This window comes from Micropterus salmoides, unplaced genomic scaffold (genome assembly GCF_014851395.1).
Source record: "Micropterus salmoides isolate LMB-PRFRI ecotype aquatic unplaced genomic scaffold, ASM1485139v1 Ms_hic_scaffold_4, whole genome shotgun sequence".
Taxonomy (NCBI): Eukaryota; Metazoa; Chordata; class Actinopteri; order Centrarchiformes; family Centrarchidae; genus Micropterus; species Micropterus salmoides.
This window is the reverse complement of record NW_024043372.1, coordinates 3,396,394-3,416,604: the sequence shown is the minus strand read 5'-3', so window position 1 is coordinate 3,416,604 and position 20,211 is coordinate 3,396,394. Positions and strand designations below refer to the sequence as shown.

The 20,211-nt window shown below is 39.6% G+C and overlaps 1 protein-coding gene across 2 annotated transcripts in view; it reads right to left on the bottom strand.

Annotated features, from left to right (window-relative positions):
* Positions 1–517: 517 nt before the first annotated feature.
* mmp24 (matrix metallopeptidase 24) overlaps positions 518–20,211 on the bottom strand; it is a 93,785-nt gene continuing 74,091 nt past the window's right edge. For both annotated transcript variants that reach the window (XM_038697589.1, XM_038697588.1), the window contains exons 8-10: positions 19,348–19,486; positions 15,403–15,669; positions 518–10,270 (exon numbers count right to left, since the gene is read on the bottom strand). In XM_038697589.1, coding sequence (XP_038553517.1) covers positions 9,906–10,270; positions 15,403–15,669; positions 19,348–19,486 — 771 coding nt within the window. In that variant the 3' untranslated portion in view covers positions 518–9,905. The remainder of the gene's footprint in view (positions 10,271–15,402; positions 15,670–19,347; positions 19,487–20,211) is intronic.

Here is a 20,211-nt window from a genome sequence, read left to right as displayed (position 1 = left end):
TCCCTCCATTACTCAGTGACCTCCCCTGGCTCCCCGTGGCCTCCAGAATCAGATCCAAGTCACTAATGCTGCATACAGAGTGACTACTGAGGCGTCCCTCTCTAACTTCAAGAAGCTCCTGAAAACTCATCTCTTCAGAGAACACTTTCTCTTATAACACCTCTAACCCCTAACCTGCACTACATGTACTCTTCTTCTATTGATTGCACTTTTTGTTAACCCTTACTTCTTTCCCTAGGGATTTACCCTATTGATGGGATACGTGCTATTAGCTCTTACTAGTATTTATTAGTGCTCTTACTAGTATGTATTGTCAGTTGTAGTTCTCGTGTGTATTTGATGCACTGTTGATGCTTGTATGTTGTTCCTCAAATGTAAGTCGCTTTTGATAAAAGCGTCTGCCATACGAATATTACAGGCCTAACTGGAAGACAGTTGATTTAAAAAGTAGGCTATAACTGCATGAAGATAAGTGTTAGAGAGATGAATAAATCTACTAAATGAAAAACACATCTTAGACAATGAAGTTTTCACTTTTATTGACATTTCATTGTTAACAGAACATGTGTTATTGGTATATAATTGGCGTGGGACAGTAAAAACAAACCAAACATAGAAAAAAAAGCATCTTTGTTCCAGTGATGTTAGCATTTTAAATAATTAAACTTTGTCTCATTAGAAATAAAACTGGAATCACGTAATAATCTTCTCAAGTCATAAACGTAAACATGCCTATCCAATATAAGCATTGTCATAAAAATGGTATATTGTGTGCAAAGGATGATAACTTTAATCTTAAATAAGAGAAAGAAATAAAAATACAAAACTTTCCAAAAGGTTTTGTTTGTCTTTCTATTTACATGAGCTGATATCTGATATCCGACCGGAAGAGACTACATGATGACTATAAAAAAATCCAACAAACAAAATGGTGCCTCATTTTGCATGTAAAGAAGTGAGCCAAGGTCTGATTTTTTTAATTTTGATTTTATAATCAACCCATTTAGTCAAAAAACCCAAAACCAAACAAAAACCATAATGTATTTACAGAAAACTTTTCCTTTTCTTTATAAGAAAAAAAACTGAATTGAATCTCTCTTAAAGCTATATCTGATAAAATCTCTCTAGAAGTAGTAGTAGTACTAGTTGTGATATTTTCCAAAGAACTTCAATATATCGTGTTACTTCAAAAAGCCTGCCCAGACTACATTTTGATATGTTTTTATTCACCCATACGCATATATATATATATATTTTTTTTTTTAAGAAGAGAATGTTAGAAACTAAAGGCAACAACAGGCAAGTTAAAGGAAGACTTAGTCACGTGAAGCCACACTCCAAACTTACAGCAACATTTGCCAGAGATGGGATTCTGATGTTTAAGCTGGAATTTGTATTGATACACTAAACGTTGTGAGGTGTGATTTTAGTTATAGACTCAGTGGGTGGACTCTGAGAACCAGTTATATGAGAGCGACCGGTAAATGTGAAACAGTCCCAATGTAAACAAACCTGGGGACAGTTTTAAAGACGTTACTTTTAATTTATAATTTTTCATGCCATTCATGTTCTTGGACTCAAGGCAAGAATAAACGTAAACACAAGGCAGCAGTAACCTAAAAATGTTAGTTTAACTATATTCCCTGGTTCCACAATATCTCAATGGATAGGTTCATGTTTTTTGAAGTGTGTCCGGTGCCCGTACGGATTTTAAAATAAGTTCTGCTTGCTGTAATCGTTCCTGCTTCTTACAAAGGCAGTCCTTTTCAATGGCAGTAATGGGGGACAAAATCCACAGTCTTCCAGTCGGTGAAAAAAACAAAGTCTGTGTCTGAGTAAATTAAAAGATTTGGCCACTGATTCTTTCAAGTTCCCATCATGTACAATATATACAGTATATAGCTTGATCATATTTTTCACAGAGACCCAGAAGCCAACCAGTTTTCTTTTACCTGGCCCCAGGTTTTCTGTGATTTGATGAAACACAATTTTATTTAGGGAAATGCACCATGTGAGGAGAATGTGCACTAAAATAATAAAGGAGTTACATCTTATATTTGATGTAGAGCTCCACTACAAAATGTTTGGCCTCAAGGCTGCATAATAATACAGGACCCAGTTGATGTTGTACTAATCAAATTACAGCAAATGACACACAGTGAACCTTGGGGCAGTAACACAAAGACCAGCGACTGCAACTTTGGAAGATACTCACTTGTTTTGTTTAGCTCACTTTTGAATACATTTTTGCACACAAAACAGGATTATTTTGTGTTTTTTGTCGGCCATCACTGACATTGGAAGCACATTGTAATGGATCTCTCCCACTATGAACAGGAGGAATGATTACAGAAAGTTAAACCCATTTCAATGTACATATGGACATGTGAGTGTTTAAACCTAATCTTTTAACTATTTAGTTTTGTTTGTGGAAAGAGCGATGTAGTTTGGTACTAATTAAAGTACAAATAGGGACAGGTGTTCTACACATATACACGGATCAGGAAAAAATCTGATTCAGTAGCAGCTTTCTTGAAATATATAAATATTTATTTATTATTGTAATTGTCCAAATATGTTGAATTATATGCTTGCAAAAAAGAAGGTTGTGCTACCAATTAATAGTTTTTAGGTTTTTTTTTACAGTTACATACCAGTTAAAATAAAGCTTTTCCAAGATCTGTTCTATGTCCACAGCAACTCTGCCTTCCACACGTTTGTATAACAAATACACAACAAATCTGCATTGTTATGTTGCTTATCAGTGATTGAAGTGATTGGAAGTTTTCTAAATTTACTGTAATGCAGATGTACCATGGTTGGCAAGTGTCACCCTTGTTTGGGAGTGGGCGATATCAGATAACTAAGTCTACCTTTAAAGGCAACTCACTGTTGTCCACAGCCACCAGAACATCAGAAGACCTGGGACAAAATGACCCCGAGGTGAAGACACCACCAGGCTCTTAGAGACAGTTTTTCCTCTGAACTTATCTGCCTGCCACGGTGGCTACCAAGTGTCATCCTTCCTCATTTGAATTGAGAGTAATGCTTACGTGATGGATGCACAGTACGTGGTGTGACATGGCCAGAGAGGAGGAAAGTGACCCTAAGAAAGACAAGGACTGAGTAGTGGCAGGTGTGGACTCCAAGGCAGACAAATCCAACAACACCAGTGTAGATGAAGTACAATCAGTGCCAGTTTGTCCCAGGTCTGCACACAATAACCATAAAAAGAGGCAAATTTTCAGAGGACCCTTTGCCCTCTGTGACAAGTGTAGAACATAGTTTGAATAAATAAGTTTCCAACAGAAGAGAAGGAGGACAGACAGTGTCCACCACATAGATAAAAAATCTCATGTACATATATTTTGTCTTTATGTGTGTTCCATAAGTAATATGAACAAACAACAATAAATCACTACAGTATGTTTTCAAGTACCCTTCTTCCATTTCCAAAAACAGACATCTGCTGAAATACACTGTACTATTGTAAACTGCTATTCTGTAAATCTCAGTAAATATATACACATACTCAGACTTTTCTCCCAGAGGGTGGTGTCTCTGTCTACGAGTGAAATGTATCAGAGTAAAGATTTTTTCTCCACAGGCAAAACATGATGGAAAAGAATGTTTTACCTGCCCACCACCCACCCTATTAAAATTCAACAAATTACCCTCTTTCATTAAGTACTGCAGGCCACTGCTCATCACGCTAAGTTGAACTCACTGCTTAACTGGTAAAATCTCCACAACGTGTCCTTTACATATAATCACTGTTACTGCGTGAGGATGATGTGAGAACAGGAGTCATTCGTCGTCAAAGCAACATCGGGGGGCGGCAGGAGGGTTAGGGTTCAAGCAACCAACCACAAAGTTGCCGGCTTTAACGTCCTGGAAATCGCTGTAGAAATCAGCACGATGAACTGCACGAGAGGTGCTCTTCTCGCCCTGCTGATGTGCCGTGGAGCAAGGCACTTAATCCCCGATTGCATCAGTGCAGCGACTCAGTGGCTTGCAACGTATAAAGAGATGAATGGCGGTTTAATCTGCCTGCACATCTGCTACTGTAAACCCTACAGTAAGTACCTGATAGCAACGCTGAAGTAAGTAATCCTGTATGCAAGTTATTTTCAGACAACAACTACACTTCTGACATTTACATTAAGAATGAGCACCAATAAACAACAATGAGTGCGTGGAATGAACTGGGAGATTTGTGTTGAAGTGGGATAGAGACCCCTTGTTAGCTTGATAAAATGTTCCAACCCCCTCAGGGAGAACACACCAAGAGAACAACTCACCTTCCCATCATCTCTCATGTTAAATCACAGAGTAACGAAACACTGAGCTAATGACAAACCTGCAACGCTTCACAACTCTACAAAGAGCACTAGCATCAAGCAGAGCACATCTGATGACCACCTCAGCCAAGTACACGGATCACGTATCTACCCCCTTTTAGCCTGTCTTGTCTAAGAAGTGCACAAAAGCAGAAAACCTGAAGTGGTTTAGTAAAAGGTTCAGCCGAGAAATAAATTAACTGATAAAGTTGTTAGCTTGACCTGTAGAGTGTTTTCCCCCCCAGAATATTCAGGAAGACAATCAAAGAATTTAAACATTAAACACAGTGGTATCGCGATAAACAGTCCCAAAATGGAGCCTTTCTAAACTACTCATGGCTACAGAACTCATAATCCTAATGACTCCACATGAATGCTAGTTTTGCTGCACGTAAACGTACAAGCTAATTTCCATTTCTTGTCGATTTACACAATCTCATCGTCTAATAATCTGGTGATATCATGAGCCACATCTTCAGTGTTTTGTAACTCTGATCAATTGTTCATCACCATTGAAGGGTTTCATTCCAAAGTGACCGACATCCTTTGTGAAAGCAGCAGTTCATCAATTATTAATTAATAATACAAAAAATTACTTTGGTGCAACTTACACAGTAATATATTCAGCGTCAATTATGAAATTCAATCAAATTATTAGAATTTTTTTCCACCATATTCCCATTTTGTAAACATGCTGTATACATATTAAGTATGTGACTATCTAAAATTAGTCTATCTAAATTTTAAATGATTTTTTCAAGTAAATATGCAAACCTCTCAAATGTGGTTATTTGCTGCCACTTTTTTGTCTGATCTGATCATAAACTGATTATCTTTGGAGTTTTGGACTGTTTGAAGATGTCACTTTGGACCCACCAATCACTATTCTGTGATATTTCATATAAAACTGATTAATATAGAAAATAATTAGACGATTAATTCATGTATGTGTTTCATCCAAATGATCGATCTCTTCTTTTGGAATGCAACTTTTTTTTTTTTCCATCAATCAAGTTCATCTGTCCAGATCATCACACTCAAGTTGAGAAAACATAAAGCGAAAGACAAGCTTGGTCCAATAGGCAATTTTCTTTGGATAGACATTCATGTTTCCACAAACTCCCAGCAGACAGATTCTGTATGCTGTATATAGGCTTAAAGGTAAAAGGAGCAGAATGTCTTGTTCTGTGTTTATTGTAAACCCTCAAGGAACAAATATGCGTTTTTTTCCCCACCGAGTCAAATAGCGCTGTGGGATATTGAACGACATCGATTTGTGCTGAATGCTGCATGTGCTGAATTGCTCTTGACAGCAGCAAGGAATTGCGATGAGAACACATTCAATTACTGCAGGACTGAGAGCTCGGTGAATAAGGTACAAAGCTGAGCGAATGAAAACAAGAACAAGGGAGACAGAGGGAGAGATGTACAGAGTATAAAGTAGCCTTGAAAGTCATGTGGAGAGACACGCTGCACCCTACTGCATTATTTGTTTGCATTTGTGTGTGGATAATATTGAGAAAAACTCTTTACAAGTTTTCAGGAACATGATAAAAACAAGGAGGTTGTTTTAAAATACATTTCTAAATCTCTTCTCAACTAAAAGAGAGGCATTTAAATCTTTAACTGAAAATCAGCAGAGTTATACAGACAGTGAGATAAACAGTGACTCAGTTAAGATGTCCCAACTCACCCTACAACAGTGATTTCTAGCCTGCGGTAGGAGGTCATGGGTGGGGGACTCCAAACCGCCTCTGGAGAGCTGACTGGCCTCTGAATGAACCATTATGAGTCATATTGGAGTTAATGACATTTAAATGAGCAGCTTGTGAATTCAAATAAAGCATGCTAAGTTAGAACTCCAGTGCTGCTGTTTGAGAAGGAATACTGAAGATTTGAGTGTCGCACAAGATGTCTCAAATCTAACTGTCCGTATGTGCATCCCCCCCTTCTGCATGGTCAATTGCATAAATCGTGTTACATGTTAACATCGTAAAATGACAGCTATTTATAATATTCAAGCTTCACAGAAAATACAAATGGGCCAGAAGCCTTGAGAAAGGAAAAATTAAAACAATTTAGGAGTGTTCGATCTATTCTATCAAATCTTAATGTCTTTCTGAGATTGGAACTGTGACCATGTCCTAATCACAGCCCCCTTTTGCAAGTTGATAAATCCTTAAATTGGTGCAAATAACTTAACATTATGCCATAGAAATCTATACAACATATAAATAAGTAAAGTAACACAAGGTGTTTACAGCCTAGACATTTTACTAGACAAACTAGGGTTGGAACTTCTAGCACAGTGCTCAACTGGTTTAAATCCTGTTTGAAGGACAGGGACTTCTTTAGGTTGATTAGTAATTTCATATCTGAGTGTACAAAAATTACGTGGGGTTCCCCAAAGCTCCATTCTGGGGCCTCTGTTCAACATCTACATGCTCCCACTAGTACAGATTACTGGAAAAAAAACAATATCTTACCATAATTATGGAGACAGCACAGATTTATGTAATGAAATCACCGACTATGTCCCATACAAGCACTGATTAAGTGCACTGAACAAATCATCGATTGGATGTGCCAAACTTCTCCAGATAAGCAAACTGTTTTCTGAGCCAAGATCAGCCCACTGTCAGATTCTTAATAATAAAGCAAGAGTTAGAATACTTTATGGCTCAGTGGGATTTAGAAAAGCGTGCCCCAAGCTTCAGTAGTCTACAGGTCTCTCTAAAAAGATCAGACATCTGCAGCAGATTCACTCACTAAGACCAGGAGAGACCACATCACCCCAGTTCAGAATTGACTTTAAAATACTGCAGTTGGTTTATAAAGCACTGAATGGTTTAGGGCCAAAATACAATTTTGATCTACTGCTATGTTCTGAACCGTCCAGACCTGTCAGATGTTTTGGATCGGGTCTGTTTTCTGTCCCCAGAGTCCAAACTAAACATGGAGGAGCAGCTTTCAGTTTTTATGCTCCACATATCTGAAATGAACTGCCTTAAAACTTGACTTCTCTTATTCGCCAACTCTTCTTTAAAACCAGGGATGTTTTTATTAAATTAAACTACATATTAACAGCAAAGCACTGTAATTTTTATTCTCTCATTATATTTTTTATTGTCTGTTAGCTTATTTTTATCTTCTGTTTAATTTTACTTTTTTATCTTATGCAAAGCACTTTGAATTGTCTGGTTGAACGGTGCCAGACTAATAAAATCGCCTTGCCTGTGTCGACAAACCCCTCTTTTGAGTAAAAGTCGACCATTTAGAGCCAAAGACAATAAGAAATGTTGGCACGTTTGACAACACTGGAGGCAAATTACAAGCCCCTTAGTTTTAACAATAAATATTAAGCCATCATGAAAGCAGCCTGACTGAACGGACTGAATGTGAACAAGCAACCTGGGGTGTTAAGCGGACTGGATACAGATATATGTGTATTGGTAAAATGACGTAAAGACAGGCAAGGTAAGTAGCGAGTGAGAGCAGCACAGATGGCCAGAGGAGAGGGGGAAAGATTAAATAGATGGAGAGAGCAAATGGACTGAGAGAGGAGAGGCCAGATGGACGGGAAGAATTACAAGAGGACAGTGAGAAAAGACAGAGGGAGGACAGCAGGATTAAAGCGAGGGGATGTGGTGGGCGAGTAGCCCCTATTAGAGCTTTGTGAACAGAAGTACTTCTTTAAGCTCTGTCGATGTTGCCGAGCCACAGCCAGCATACTAATACAGACCCACATATATCCTGTGTGCATCCCTCCTTCCTCCTCTGTCTATTCAAACCCTGCTTTATTCGACCTCCCAGTCAATTTACTTTCTCTCCCTATTTCCTCCCTTTTCGGACTTCTCTAATTCTTTCACATCTTCAGGAGCCTCCACACTACAGCGTAGAAAGAGAAAAATACAAAGATGAGGATAAAGACGGACTCAAGGAACAAACTAAGCTAACTAGTTAAGCTCAGGGCCCATAGTTATCAAAATGTTAAGAATTACACTTAAGAATTGCTCTTTCCGGAGCGTGAGACACATTTATGAAGCAACTTATTCCTACTTAATGGCAAAGTGAAAGAGTAACATTTAAAAACAGCAAGAATAGAATGACTCTGCTGTTCATATCTCAAGTAGCAATTAACATAAAATTCAGTTTGATATATTTATAATATATAAATACGGATTAATTAATAGTAAATTGGCTTAAAATGAAATTACTTTTTGCACCACTGCCATATGCTAGAAAAGAAAAGTAGAAAAACATCCGATTAAATGTTCAAACAAAATGCAAACAGTGGGCTGAAACGCACTTCAGTGAACGTATTAATCATCATCTAGGAGTCACTCGTAAACACCTCTGCAGAGCCCTTAAATTTGAGAGCAAGTTGAAGTTGTAATAATTTTGATAAGCAGCTTTTTTTCATACTTTCATCTTTCACTTCCACAAGTCCACAATTTCACTCTTAGCAGTTTGATAAATATGGGCCCTGGTTGTGTGCAACTTGTAAAATATGAACAAAAGTTTTAGGCCTGTTAAGACAAAGATAAGGCTGTTGAACTTGTCATTTATCTATTCTGTCATTATATGCTGACGACTTGCTATTCTACATCTCCCAAAACCCATCAGTTCAAGATAAAGAATTTCTTTTGTTTTATCAGCTGATGGAGTTTTAAGTTGAAAAAGGTCTGAGCTAATGGTGGTGAAGATGCATTTTAATGTGTTTGGTGAAAAAAGAGAGAAAAAGGTCCTCTTTAACAGTTTTACATCTCCATACAACTGAAAATAAATTAAACAAAATTCAGTGATCCACAGAGAGATCCTTGGTTTTCTTTTTATTATGGCCTTTCTACCTAAATTTTATCTTCAAGTTTAATATTTTTAAACCTTTTTTTTTTTCATTAAATTTCATCAGACTTAATAGTCGAAGTAGTTCACGCTGTTGTTATAACAAACTTGGAGGTGGTGTCTGGCTTTAAGGAGCATTTTTCATTCTGCCCCAAATCCTTTATTTTTTTATTTTCACTGAGAAGAAGAATCGTGATGTAGGTCCCAGAAGAAATATTCAAAGTTCAGTGTCGCTCATAAGACACTTTTTCATATAGCCAGAGAAGTTGTGTGCAAATAAAAAAATCTGCTGTTTATCAGTATCCAGCCAATCAGATCCTCCTGGAGTCTTTGCAGACCTGTTCTCGCTGTCCTTAGCCATGTTTGTTTAAAGTGTCCTTGCCCGGTGAGGAACGGGAAAAGACAAAATAAGTGTCCTTCCTGTTTTACACTGAAGCGCTTGTGTCACAAGACAGGCACAAATCTCTCTCTCTCTCTCACACACACACACACACACACACACTCACTCTGAGACAACGTCTAAATCTACTCCCGCAGAGCATTTCAGGGTGCGCCGATTTACATCTCTAGCTAGCGCAATTAGCATCATTCGGCATTAACTTTCCATTGTTTTTAGCTAGCGTCATTGGCCATTAGCCAACATAAGCCAGCTAACAATATGACGACTGCTTGACCCCCATCAATCCGTCAACTTTGACCTCTTCAAAGGAAAGTTGCCTGTCATACCCACTCCTGAACAGGGTATTTGTAGAAGTGCTGCCCAACGGTGTTCTGCTGCACTCCTTTGTTTTTAAACTGAAAGATTGTGTACACCAGCACCAGGATGCACAGCGACAGAATGCAGGGGATCACCACAGCGATGGCGTTGACAGTCGTGGGCACATCGTTGATGGTCACCATGATGTCCACATCGTCAAGGGGCAGCTGGCGGTCTCCGCGGTTACCCTTGCTGCCGGAGCGCTCCATGTCAGACTGCTCGCAGCCCATCCAGTCACGCAAGATGGACTTGGGGTATCCGGGTTCCACCGTCAGCTTCTGGTTGTCGAACTTCCAGTACTCCTTCCCCTTGTAGAAGTATGTGTAGTCTGAAGACGGGAGGATGAGAGGGTGAAAATTAATACATTGTGAAAAATATTTGTTGAACGTTCAACATTTTCGATGCACTAGATAAAAAATTTGAAACATGCAAAACAACGTAATTTATATCAACAACATCAGCAGCGCTCATCGTCCTCAGTTAAATATCGGTGCATTTGCTCATATGCAGTCAAATGGAGTTGTGGATGGGACAAAGGACTGGGAGACGCCGGAGACAGAGGGTCCACCGGTCAAGGACCACATATGAGCAAAGGGAACACTTTGTTTATCCCTTCAGGCTGTAACAGACATCTGTAATCTGATATCAGATGATTTGGAGACGAAGAACAGCGGTCCCTATGCACTCCCTGCTGCCGTCCAATCACTGCTTTGTGCTGAATTTCATTGTAAGTGGATCATTCCAGCATCCCTGTAGTTCTACTGGAGGTTGGTCACAATCTACAGTAAGTTTGGCCATACATGCAGGAACATCACTGATTGGTTTCATTCATGTTGCGCCCAAAACACACTTTGATTAAAGGGATAATTTGGGATTTTTTAAGTGGGGGCTGTATGAGCAGAAATAATTCTACATTTTCTCAACCTTAGAGCTTTGGTATTTCTATGCATAACCGCAACACTTGAACTGATAATGTTTTTTTTCAGTGGGCCTTCTTTTCATAAATGTGATATGCTGTTGACCATGTCCACAGCAGTACATTGCTTAGGCAACTCTATGCTTCTCCAAAATGGGGACACAGTGACCACCATCTATTGCAGGTAATACTCTGGCTATAGATAAGTACCTCATATAGTCACACAAAAATCCTGAACTGTCCCTTTAAGTACCCAGATTATGCGCAATATAAATTGCAAAAGTGGAGCTGGACACGCCTGCTAGCATGGCTAACAACACAGTACAAATGGAGTATAAACATACTGAACAGACTTCAAGCCACCCAGGACTCCAAAATCCTTCTACACCACCTAAACAACCAACTTACAAATTCAGCTGTGCAACCCCTCTGTGCAGGAACCTCTAAATTACCAGTTCAGTGTTAAAAAAGTCACTTGTGGTTATAAAGGTGAAGTGGCACTGCACGGGTGCTTATGTCTCAAGAATGGAGGTTAAGTACCACATGACTACCACCAGGAAACTCCGCTGTGTTTCCTCAATTTCTCAAAACCTCACTCTCAAGAGTGACAAACACCGTCCTTCACTCTGTAAGAAAAGCTTTCTCTTAAACTGAAAACATCCATCAGTGTCCTCAGCTCCCTCTCTCTCAGCCCTGTTATATCCCTGTGGTGCAGAATCTCATTAGAGACAATAACATTTCTATCGTGACACGGTGGTTATAGGCAGCTACAGTATTTCAGTCCCAGCAGTGGTTGTTTTTATATTATGTAATGCCTGTGAGACTGTAGCTGGGAGACAAATGGGAGGGTATGTGGGAGCGAGATAAACCCTCGCCAACAACAACACAGTCTCACACATACAGGCAGATGAGAAGAAAAGCTAAAATGTGTGCACATACGTGTTAGCTAATATTGGTGCTTTCTGCACATCAACATCTCTACAGCGGTGAGGTTATTCAAACAACGTTTCATCTACAGCAAAGATGCCGGAGACCTAGAACACGGATACTTGGCCCTACATCACTGTACGACCGAGGCAACTTCTGCAATAATTTGTTGTTTGCTAAATGATGAAATCGCACTCTAAAGATGCATGGTAGATTTATTCTGGTTCGAACACTCTTAGCTAAAGGTAGTGAGCTGCTACCATGGGCAAAGATACTGAAGAGGAGCAGACAGACAGCAAGTAGAGATGTTCTGAGCTGATCCCGAGGACGGTGCTGATTCTTTCTTTACTTTTTGTCCACCTCAGTGTGCTTGTGTTGGAGCACTGCTCACCATTACGACAGCCGGGCTCTACAGTCCAGCAGCATTTTGATGACAGAACAAAATGTTTGTGTGTCTGAACTCGACCAAAGATCACTTGTGATGGAGGACGCTCCAATCTGTAACACCACACTGTACAATCAACAATCCTGACAACTGGAGTGAGTGAGACATCTTCTCAACAATCAACCGATCTCACGTCAGTTTCAGTCGAAGCATTCTCATATCATATCAATAATTTAATGTTATTAACTTAATACTTTTGGGGGGGTACAGCTCAAGTGTTTGCATTATGGTGCTGAGTATCGGAACCAAGCCAAAAAAAGTAAATAAGTGTTCTTAATGGCTAAGAAAACTCCACTACACAAACGACATGACATTTTTAATTATACAGTTATGGATTCCAGCTTAAAAATGGCCTGCCTTCAGGATTCTAATAACATTTCATGGGTTTCAGAGGAGAGTTTTAGTGTCCAAGGTGTGGATTTAATTTTAGAGACTTCTTTAACAATAATGAGAATTCCCTTCAAGGGGAAAACATAGAAAATTGTTTTATATGTACAGTATCTCACAAAAGTGAGTACACATATTTGATTATATCTTTTCATGTGACGACACTGAAGAAATGACACTTGGCTACAGTGTAAAGTAGTGAGTGTACAGCTTGTATAACAGTGTAAATTTGCTGTCCCCTCAAAATAACACATCACACACATGTCTAAACTACTGGAAACAAAAGTGAGTACAGCCCTGTCCATGTCCAAATTGGGCCTAAAGTATTTGCCTCAACCCTCTTGGGCATGGAGTTCACCAGAGCTTCACAGGTTGCCACTGGAGTCCTCTTCCACTCCTCCATGACGACATCACGGACCTGGACAGGAGCTGGTTAGGAGTTTGAACATTACTGGATATGACGCTGAGCACGTGCACTCAACTTCTTTAATCGACCATGGCGAGGCCTGTTCTGAGTAGAACCTGTCCTTTTGAACTGCCGTATGGTCTTGGCCACCGTGCTGCAGCTCAGTTTCAGGGTCTTGGCATTCTTCTTATAGCCTCAGCCGTTCTTTTTTTCAGCTCCTCAGAGAGTTCTTTGCCATGAGGTGCCATGTTGAACTTCCAGTGACTTCCAGTATGAGGGAGTGTGAGAGCGCTACCAAATTTAACCTACCTGAGACCTTGTAACGCTAACAAATCACATGATACCGGGGAGGGAAAATGGCTAATTGGCCCCAATTTGGACATTTTCACTTAGGGGTGTACTCCCTTTTGTTGCCAGCGGTTTAGACATTAATGGCTGTGTGATGTGTTATTTTGAGGGGAAAGCAAATTTACACTGTTATACAAGCTGTACACTCACTACTTTACATTGTAGCAAAGTGTCATTTCTTCAGTGTCGTCACATGAAAAGATATAATCCGATATTTACCCAAATGTGCGGGACGTACTCTTTTGTGAGATACAGTATGTTTGTGGTATGAGATCAAGTCAAATGTACGACAGAATATCAGAATACACCCCCCCCCCACAAACACACACACTTTTTGTCTGCTCCATCACCTCCAACAAAGCAAAGCACACACACACACACACACACACTTGTCTGTTGCCTCCACCGTCCCTAAAGGGGATCTCATCTAACACCAAGACACCATGCCCAACAGACCATGTCACCGCCTCTGATCTCACACACACACACACCCTCTGAGGCAGCTACAAGGTCAAGAGGTCCCAATTCGACAAGTAGAAGTGATGATGGGCAGTTTCTTTCTCGCAGTCGGTGTATATGTGTGAGTCTGCTTGTGCCGTTTTATGCTTCTGTGGCAGAAACACTGCGCGTGAATAAACTGAAATATGGACAGAACGACTGTCCAACACGTCCTCACACCTAAAAGACAAAATAGGTTGATTGTGAAGTGTCCCAAAACAAGAGGCAACAAGACAGGCTTTCCGGGACCTTTAGTATATTATGTTAGTCACGTGACCTAAGTCATATGACGTTTAACACATGGAAAACATTGTAAAAAAGGTTGTAGTTTGCTTACGTGTTGGCACAGAAACTACCTGGTTAGGTTTAGGAAAAGATTATGGTTTGGGTTAAAATAGTACATAATGTAAGTCATCCACAAAACCTTACTTAACTTGAAACATGTCAACTTTGAGTTTCTTCCACGTGGAACTCAAACTTCTGTCTCCTGAGGAAAAGTCCACCAGACCAGACCACCACCTCCTCACATGGACTTCGTCACTCTTCATACTACATACTACGACGTCACCTGACTTCTTCTGCCACTAGAGATCGTGGCCTAACAAAAATGTAAATATGGGTCGTAATAAGCTCTATAATAATCAAATTCAGAGCCAAAGTTGTGAAAACACAAGACATACTGGGGATTTTAGTTGAGAGTTAGTGTCACTAGCACTGCAGTAGAGGTGGAAAATACAAATCACTCTTCTGACTCCAATAATTTAATTTAGTTCAAACATTCGTCACTTTCCAACGCACGTTAGTATACACAAGGGCACAAGAAGTTGAAAACCAACACGGAAATTGTTTAAGTTAATTCAAACACCTTGCACGTAGTTAAATTCTGATGTATGTGGTGGAATTGACTTTTTTATGGTCTTCGCTGAGCAATGATTTTTTATCTGTGGTGTTGAATAGAACACATTACTTTGGTGTCTTAATAATCACTGTGTGATAATCATGTTCACTGGTTTCCACCATTCTGAGTAAATGAAGAGAACAGCCTCATTTGCTGAGATTAATAGAGCATCACCAGATTATAATGAGGAAAAAGCACAGCCTTATATTACACTGCGAATTTGGTCAGCTAATTACAGTCTGAACATTTTTGTCACTAATAATTCAGTTCAGTCTTCTTACTAAATTCTCTGTTTGTTCAAAATGTTGGTTTGCTTCAGTAAAGTTTGTGTAAGTCAGAGTTGTAACATCACTTTTGTTTCTATGTCTGCCGCACTCTTATTTACACTTGTGGAACCAAAAGACGAGAGGATCTAAGGTGTCGACTCTGACCACCTTTTAAATGGATGTTCCTTTCTGCTGCCTTCTTTTGTTGTGTTTCTTGCATTTATTTAGTTTTTTATGTCTTTATGTTCATTCTTTATAACAGTTTTACCACAAATGAAGTCTGTAAGGCTTTTTGAAAAGGCCTAGTGTGTGAATTGTGCTGTATTACTGAGGTCCGGCCTGTGTTTGATAGACCAAAGTGACACTCACATCCCTCCCTGCTGATGAAAGCCCCCTGCGGTGCATCTGGTATGCCCTTCCACACAGTGATGGGTTTGGGGTATCCTGGGTCCGCCGTGTGCTTCTCCTCGTTGTAACGCCAGTACTGGTCTCCTTTGAAGAAGTAGGTTTTTCCAACCGGCTCCCAGCGCAGCGCCGTGTCGATGCCATCTTTGGGGAGGGAGCTGCCCAGCTCCACCAGGCTGTGAGGGTAACCCGGCTCAGCCGTGACTTCCTTAAACACCCAGTACTTATCACCTGGAAGATGTGGGAAAAGATGAGTCGGTACTTTAATTATGTTACGCATATTGTCAGTGATGGTTTCTCTAGTTCATTGTCTCAAGTTCTGATTTATTAAAGGCAAAAGTTTTAGAAAGAAAACTTTCTATACAGATATCTCTCCTGTCATTAAAGTCTGAGTTTAATTGATTTCTTTACCCTCCAACAAACCCAAAGAACTTCGAATCAAATATTTGTCTCATTTAGTTTAATATTTATGTATGATTTTTCAATGAGTGAAATCCCAGATCATCACCAAAATCTAATCAATTGTTCTTTGGTCTTGTGTTCACAGGATTCAGAGATATCCTGCTGCCAGACAAAGACTAAATCAAAACATAAACATAACCTTTATAAATAAATCTAGTTATGTTTTTTTATAAAAAAAAATACATACTTGATATAAATAATAAGTTAAACTCTTACAACACTCTAGCTGCTTTCCACTACACTGAGAGAACTATGAAAACAGCTCCTCTGATGCTCCGTTAAACATTCAGTTCTTATTTAGAAGATAGATGTGGGAAAATACAAAGACAGATTAAAACTGGCTGGTTAAAATCATAGAACTACTCTATAAAAGCTCCTTTACAGTAAAAGGCTTTAATAAATTTCCCTGACTTGACAGCAACTCCTTAAAATAGCCGGTTCTCATGGTCTGGAAAAAAACCCACATGGGAACAATGAATATAAACAAAGATTAGAGTCCTAATTTTATTTTATCTTCTCCAGGCATTTAATGCAGCCGGAGTCAGTGATAACTTTTCTAAATGAGTGGTACATATTACTGGGAAAATACTGATAGATAAGTGTGACCTATAGACTGTGCTTTCATCATGATATTGAGGAGCCATAAGTACGAAAAACTATTTTATATTGATCTTTTTACCAATGAGGTCTTATTTGTATAGTTCGACTAATTATTCCTTTTTTTACTGGAATTTATTATTTATTTTTGTTATCTTAATTAAAATGCATTTACTTAAAAGGGACACATGAGCTGCTGATTATGATTATGTCTCAAGAGTACCTCGTTTACAGCAACCAAGAGAGATCAGAGTCTTGTGAACAATTGTTGGGTATATGTGGGGGCTCTGGCTGAAAATTATGGTAAAAACAATCTCACCACAAGGCCCAGCAGCAGTTTTTCAGTTTTCTATCACACATTGTTCCTCAGCAGTTTGAAATTGTAGATGTTTTTCGGACCACTGTGAGGACTTCTTATTCATGCTGAAAACTTTTTGATCATTATGTTTTGTCAACTGGGTGAAAATTGTCTTAAGCTACCGTGGCTCATTAGATTCCAAAATAATTGTTAGATCCACATTCACAGCACAAATAGTGAATTCAAGCATCTCTTAAGAAGCCGTGGTAGAAGAAGTATGAGAAGCAAGATTCTGCTCGAGGTGGAGTCAGTTTGAACTACTTTAGTTTGGTGGTTCCCAACCAAGGGGTTGGGCCCCTCCAAAGGGTCACCAGATCAATCTGAGGGGAGGTGAGATGGTCAATGGGAGAGGAAAGAAGGAAAAAGAAATTTCTGGTACAAAAATTAGACTACAGGTGTGTAGTTGGTGGCCCCCACCACATGCCCGTGATTGCAAGGTTTTATCTTTAACAGTACTATTACATTTTATAAGCTTATCATGATTAAAAAAAAATCTAAATCTGAAAAAGTAACCAGTAACTCGTATACAGAGATGGAAATAAGCAGCTGCCACCCACCAAATGTGGATGTTTTTTCTGTTTGGCGGCTGGATGTTGGAAGACAATCTGACACATAGGCGGGAAAATGATATGGCATGATATCGCCATGTAATATTTATTTGACGCAGTAGACCTGCATTCTTGTTTGTTGTGTGTCTCACTTAAATTGGCCCCCAGTGTACCATGGGATCTAAAATCGTGTAACACACGTATTAGGGCGGTTCATTGTTTGCTGTTTATTTCATGTTACTTGTGTTTGATTGGCGTAGATTTGTAAGGGGTGGGTGTTAGTGGACAGGAGTCGGGAGGGGAAGAGGGGAGAGTGTAGCCGCTTTCATACGGAGATCAACGCGGAAAGAATAGGATTCGATTCATACAGAATAAAAGTTTGCAGCGTTATCCAGCAACCATGTGTGCTTTCACATAGCGGTCCAGCTTTAACGTAACTAGCGGCGTGTAAAAAGACCGGCATGTCCACTGCGGCGCTCACAGAGAGATTGTTCCTAAATTTCCACTCTCGCTCATATATGTGTCTGTTCCAAATAGAAGATTTCAAAATGAACTGAAAGTTTTCTTTATTCTTATGTCACCATGTGTGAGCTAATGGATTAGAGACTACCTGCAAACTAAAATCAGACACATTCATGAACAACAAACCTTCCTAATTCTATGTCTGTGTTCTGTCCACACAAGTCTCTGTCTTCGCACAAATGGTTGCAAGAAGCATCACTGAAATGTCTCTGTCGCTGTGCGCCCATGTATGTGTGTGTGTGACCTTGTTTAACTCACTTTGTGGGGTCCAAAACTGGGAACCCACTATACTTGCGGGGTCCAGCTGCTTTGTGGGGACCAAAATGACTTGGTTTTATGGTTAGGGTTACAATTAGGTAAAGGTTAGGGGTAGAGTAAAGGTTAAGGTTAGGCATGTGGTTGTGATGGTTATGGTTAGGGTAAGGGGCTAGGGAATGCATTATGTCAATGAGATGTCCCCACAAAGATAGGAACACATGGTATAAGTGTGTCTGTGTGCGCGAGAGAGTCGCTGTGGAGCAAAGCCATTAATATCTGCTCCTGGCTGGCCGCGATAGCAGGACACTCCGACTGAAGATGTTGGAGTGTGTATGTGTGTGAGTTAGAAAGAGGGAAAGAGTGAGAGAGAAAGGGAGGTGGAAATGAGCGACTTTCTCAGTCAGCAGGCTGGGGATGAGGGAGGTTTCATACGTAGATTGAAATTCTATTACTTTAGGCTGGGTGCTCCCCGCTGCCTTGCCATTCTCTATTTCACACTTTATTAAATATATTTCCAGGATGAGGTGAGCATGTAGAGAGCAGGGCAGAGTCTAATAACGCTGGAGCAGATGGTAGACAGAGATGAGAAGTTTCTCCACTCAAGATTTTGAGTAAAAAAATCGTCTGATTCTGGAGCAGCTTTGCTCAACTGAGGTGCTTTTGTAAAAAAAAATTAAACTGACGCACACAATCAAAATCTACAATTTATGAGTAATTAACCCCAGCAAGCCGATGACAGACAGAAACATATAACAACTAACATTCCCTGTTGTGAAAATGTATCTAAGTGAAACTGCAAGTGAGCGAGCTAACTAAGCATCTAGTGTAGAGATAAAGAGAGATATCCTGGATACACTATGTAAACAACTTGTTCTCAAGAAACATGTAGTAATGCCAAATGTGTGTGATGCTAGTTACTCACTCGTAACACCTTCTTCCATCTGTTAGCACTCTGTTCGCTGCACAGTGAGACTATTGAGTCATGTTTAAGTTTTTGCAAATGATGCCACTGAAATAAACAATAAACTGGTGCACCAGTTTGACAAACATAACAGAGTTTTTCCTGTACTTCTGTACTTCCTAGTTCCAGGCAGGACTGTCAGATATTCATTAGTGTTAAAAAAAGGCGATTGTTTGTACACATCTTAGTACTTTTCCTCGTACCTTTGAAGAAGACAAATTTGCCATCAGATCTCTCGTAGGCAGCGTCGATGCGAGGTGGCAGGCCCTTCCAGAACTGATCGATCTGCATGGGGTAACCCTCCTGCACCTTGTTGTTCCTCAGACGCCAAAACCACCGGTCCTGCAAAAAAACGAGTTGCAAGTTAAGAATTCAAGGTCATCGGAGACGCCTAAACCAAACCTACAAAAACTCCAGTGGCATTATTAAACAAAAGCTTTAAATAGTTGGAAAGTGGTTTTGAGAACTTTTTGAATTGCTGCCTTGGTGCAGGTTTTATTGATTTGCAGTTTTCATTGCAGCTCAAAGTGTCTGATTTCAAAGGTGAGACAGATCTGGGAATTATAAAGCTGCGTGTACACATTGTTCTGGTTATAAATCTCAGTTATTGTGGAAGTGGGCCCCTCAATCAATCATTTCAATAACAATAATTGTGCCTGCTCTACTTGTTTTGACTGTACAATGAAAAGAACAAGCAAAGAAGGAGAGCGATTTTGCTTTGTATCACAGCAGCAGAGTTCTTTAACAATGCCAGAGCAGCTGTCACTACACGCAGCTGCGGCCATATATAATGCCAGTATCATTAATATATATATATAAAAAAATCCCCCTCTCACCCCTTGCGGGGTGGTGCTTGGATCCTCTACCAGAGGCCTGGGAGTTTGAGGGTCCTAGGAACAACTGTTATTAAATATATATATATATATATATATATATATATATATATATATATATATATATATATATATATATAAATAAATAATCTGCAATGATCTCAATCATCATTATTAAAAATTGCAAATGCTCTGTATTTGTATAGCGCCTTTCTAGTCTTTCCGACCACTTAA